We start from the raw sequence: 4,178 nt of genomic DNA, 5'->3' as shown, positions 1-4,178 counted from the left end.
TGCCTATCCGTCTGTCCATATGTCCATCTGGCCGTCTGTCCGCCCCTCTAGTGACCTCCTCTCCGTGTCTCTGTCTCTACGTCCTGTCCTCCCACCCTCCTCTCCGTGTCTCTGTCTCTACGTCCTGTCCTCCCACCCTCCTCTCCGTGTCTCTGTCTCTACGTCCTGTCCTCCCACCCTCCTCTCCGTGTCTCTGTCTCTACGTCCTGTCCTCCCACCCTCCTCTCCGTGTCTCTGTCTCTACGTCCTGTCCTCCCACCCTCCTCTCCGTGTCTCTGTCTCTACGTCCTGTCCTCCCACCCTCCTCTCCGTGTCTCTGTCTCTACGTCCTGTCCTCCCACCCTCCTCTCCGTGTCTCTGTCTCTACGTCCTGTCCTCCCACCCTCCTCTCCGTGTCTCTGTCTCTACGTCCTGTCCTCCCACCCTCCTCTCCGTGTCTCTGTCTCTACGTGCTGTCCTCCCACCCTCCTCTCCGTGTCTCTGTCTCTACGTGCTGTCCTCCCACCCTCCTCTCCGTGTCTCTGTCTCTACGTCCTGTCCTCCCACCCTCCTCTCCGTGTCTCTGTCTCTACGTCCTGTCCTCCCACCCTCCTCTCCGTGTCTCTGTCTCTACGTCCTGTCCTCCCACCCTCCTCTCCGTGTCTCTGTCTCTACGTGCTGTCCTCCCACCCTCCTCTCCGTGTCTCTGTCTCTACGTGCTGTCCTCCCACCCTCCTCTCCGTGTCTCTGTATCTGCGTCCTTCCTTTGTCTCTCGCCCAGCAGGGCCCTCTAATACCCACTCGATGAGGCGGGTGTTGAGCTCCCCGGTCTCGTTCACGTCGAACCAGCCAATGTCCTGCCGCATGATGCGGTGGAAGAAGAGCGTGCGCAGCCGCTTGGCCTGCCGCCCAGCCGCCAGCGTCCAGAAGGCCACCTGCATGTAGGCGGCCACCAGCACAATCACCCCCATGATGGAGTAGTTGATGGCGTAGCTGCAGGGACGCAAAGACACCGGGTGAGTAGACGTAAAAGGGGGAGAATATCAACAAAAAGGGAGAAGTACCATTAGAACAGAGAGGTTTCATAAGTTCTGTACTGTATATACTGTACTGTATATACTATATGTTCTGGACTGTATATATGATATGTTCTGTACTGGATATACTGTACTATATACTATAGGTTATTTACTGTATATACTATAGGTTCTGGACTGCATATACTATAGGTTCTGTACTTTATGTACAATATGTTCTGGACTGTGTCTACTGTATATATATGGTTGCATATTTTTTTCTTTTTCTGCTTATGTGTTTGGGTATTTCTATCTTTAGATAGGTACATCGTTTTTTATGATATTCATTTCTAATTGTACCTAAAAAAAATCAATGAATATGTTTTACAATGCCTTACCCACTTATCTGATCGCCCAGAGACTGAGTGTTATCTGTCAAAGAAGAGATCAGTCAATGTTTGATGATCCATTATTGGTAATTTTCAGTGGAATGGAAGGGGATGGGCGGATTGGTCGCGGTGGTCCGGGTGTAACTCACTGGTCATGTTGGACGCATGATTCACAAAGCTGTCCGTCAGGTCTCCGAACACCATGAACATGAGGGGGAGCACCACCCCGTTCACCATGGACATGAGCGTCCCCACCACGATCAGGGTGATGTCCAGGCCATCTGCAAACCTGAACTATACACAAGGTGTGCGGGAACCGAGGGCAGGTGGCAACGTCAAAACACAACAACGCATTCCAAATCTGTACAGGTAAAAAAGGTCAATAAGAGAAGGGGGCTATAGCTGCTATTGTGCAGTGACCAGTGACCACGTAGGTTTGATTGAGGTTCTCTCTTTCAGCTCACTAACGTACCTCTCTGTCTTCACTATCTTGAAAAAATAGGTGCGTGTGTGTACGTGTGTTTTTGTGTGTGAGTGTGTGTTTGATGCAACGCTCACTTCAAACACTAGGCAGCTATTATGTTCTCACAGCAGGGGACCGGAGAGGTCCTCCCTAGCACGGAGAGGATGCTCTCTTACCCGGGCCCGCCATTTCACAAACACACACACACGAGGAACGCACGCACGCACGCACGCACGCACGCACGCACGCACGCACGCACGCACGCACGCACGCACGCACGCACGCACGCACGCACGCACGCACGCACGCACGCACGCACGCACGCACGCACGCACGCACGCACGCACGCACGCACGCACACACACACACACACACACACACACACACACACACACACACACACACACACACACACACACACACACACACACACACACACACACACAAACTAGAAAACACTAGCATGCTTGCAAGCTAGAATACACTTAGAATGCTGCTTATTACTACATTAATAACCCTACAGGGCCAATACTGTATTGGCTACAATGGGATGGGTGGGAAACCTTACCAGTTCGATGGGGCCCACCATGGGGATTTTCTCTTTCTTTTTCTTCTCCTTCTTCTTTTCCCCCACATCGTTGTCTGAGTTCTTGTCACTAATGGCCATATCAAAGTTATGATAATTACCATTCACAAAATAGTAATATGTCATGTTTAAATCTTCTAAATGTTGATATCATAATGGTTTAATTCTCATTAAATTATTAATGGTGCAAATTGTATTCTTACTAGTAAGAATTACATTTTGACTAGTAGCCTATGTATAATGAATTATTTATAGTAAAAGTCAGGGTCAATTTTTAGACTAATTGAGCTCAGCTCAGAGTGGCGAGCCAACGGCCTGTAGAAGAGACTCACCTCTGGGCCAGCTCCCCATTCTGAAGAGGGCTGCCTCTCGGCAGCTCGGGGTCGACCTTGTCCTTCATGTCTACGACCTGTCACAAAGAGTTGAACGAAAGGCTTCCCAGAGACTCCCCTCTTACAAATAAATAGGCAAATGGCTTACTACAAAGGTGGCTTTTAATGTAGGCCTACATGTTGATCATTGATTGAAAAATTTAGACCTAAACTGAGCTTTTCTACCATTTAAAAAAACTTTTAATTTTGAAGCCAGATTATGCAAATCTCCTTTATAATTGTGGTGTTATAATATAACAAGTGCAGGCTTCACGACCGCACCATTGTATTTCATATGAATCCATAGGATCTCTATACCAGAAGAGGAAAACACATGTTAATATTAATTGAAAAAGAATTGTTAGGAAAACGACCTACTTATATATTATTTATTTTCTCGAATGCACCAATTGGGAAAGCTTACTAAAAATGTCGTTGTACTTCACTCGTGCAATGACAATAAAAGGCTTTCTATTCTATTCTACTTATACCTCATGCCTCTTATCCTATCTTATCATATCCTATCATATCCTATCCAAATCACTACATCTCCTATCCGTGTCTTATAAAAGTCCCCATTGTGCAAGAGCTGGGTAAAGCAATTTTCTCCTTTTTTGGACCTCGGACATGTAATGAGCTGCAAACTAGACGTTATATATAAGCTCTCTCCCCTTTTAGAAAACTTTTAAAGGTCTAAAAAGGAAAAATGTCGCTGTTTTAGAACACCTTGTCGGGTCCGTAATGGATATAGATGATGGCCTGAGGCCTATATGCCTCACTTCTCTACTTTTTCCCCTTGTGTAACGATCATGTTATCTTTTTAGTAGGCTTAGTTGATTTGATGAATTATATTTAACTGTTATATTTCTGCTGCCGTCTTAACCGGGACTCCCTGAACTTCAGTTATATATATATATACGTATATATATCACAGAACGATGCGATCATATCTTTATTCGATATAAGGTTCGACATAAAGGTTCCGTACCTTTGATAGGAATAAAAACCAGACAGCAAAGAAATACGCGCCACTCACCGGTACTCTCCTGCTGCCTCCTTCTGCCCGAGAGAAAGATGTGGGCTAGAGACCAGACCTCTCTGAGCAGCCCTCCTCACCGCCTATTGTTTATATCTCTCTCTCTCTCTCTCTCTCTCTCTCTCTCTCTCTCTCTCTCTCTCTCTCTCTCTCTCTCTCTCTCTCTCTCTCTCTCTCTCTCTCTCTCTCTCTCTCTCTCTCTCTCTCTCTCTCACACACACACACACACACACACACACACACACACACACACACACACACACACACACACACACACACACACACACACACACACACACACACACACACACACACACACACACACACACACAGTTCAT

The 4,178-nt window shown here is 47.0% G+C and overlaps 1 protein-coding gene across 1 annotated transcript in view; it reads right to left on the bottom strand.

Moving 5' to 3' along the window:
- abcb4 (ATP-binding cassette, sub-family B (MDR/TAP), member 4) overlaps positions 1 to 4,178 on the bottom strand; it is a 20,562-nt gene extending 16,384 nt beyond the window's left edge. Inside the window, exons 1-6 of the mRNA XM_060053790.1 lie at positions 3,841 to 4,178; positions 2,762 to 2,842; positions 2,416 to 2,496; positions 1,534 to 1,678; positions 1,394 to 1,427; positions 781 to 972 (exon numbers count right to left, since the gene is read on the bottom strand). Of these exons, the coding sequence (XP_059909773.1) occupies positions 781 to 972; positions 1,394 to 1,427; positions 1,534 to 1,678; positions 2,416 to 2,436 (392 nt within the window). The 5' untranslated portion in view covers positions 2,437 to 2,496; positions 2,762 to 2,842; positions 3,841 to 4,178. The remainder of the gene's footprint in view (positions 1 to 780; positions 973 to 1,393; positions 1,428 to 1,533; positions 1,679 to 2,415; positions 2,497 to 2,761; positions 2,843 to 3,840) is intronic.

The sequence above is a fragment of the Gadus macrocephalus genome, chromosome 6 (genome assembly GCF_031168955.1).
Source record: "Gadus macrocephalus chromosome 6, ASM3116895v1".
In the NCBI taxonomy this organism is placed as follows: domain Eukaryota; kingdom Metazoa; phylum Chordata; class Actinopteri; order Gadiformes; family Gadidae; genus Gadus; species Gadus macrocephalus.
The sequence above is the reverse complement of the archived record's forward strand: the minus strand, read 5'-3'. Positions and strand labels throughout refer to the sequence as shown.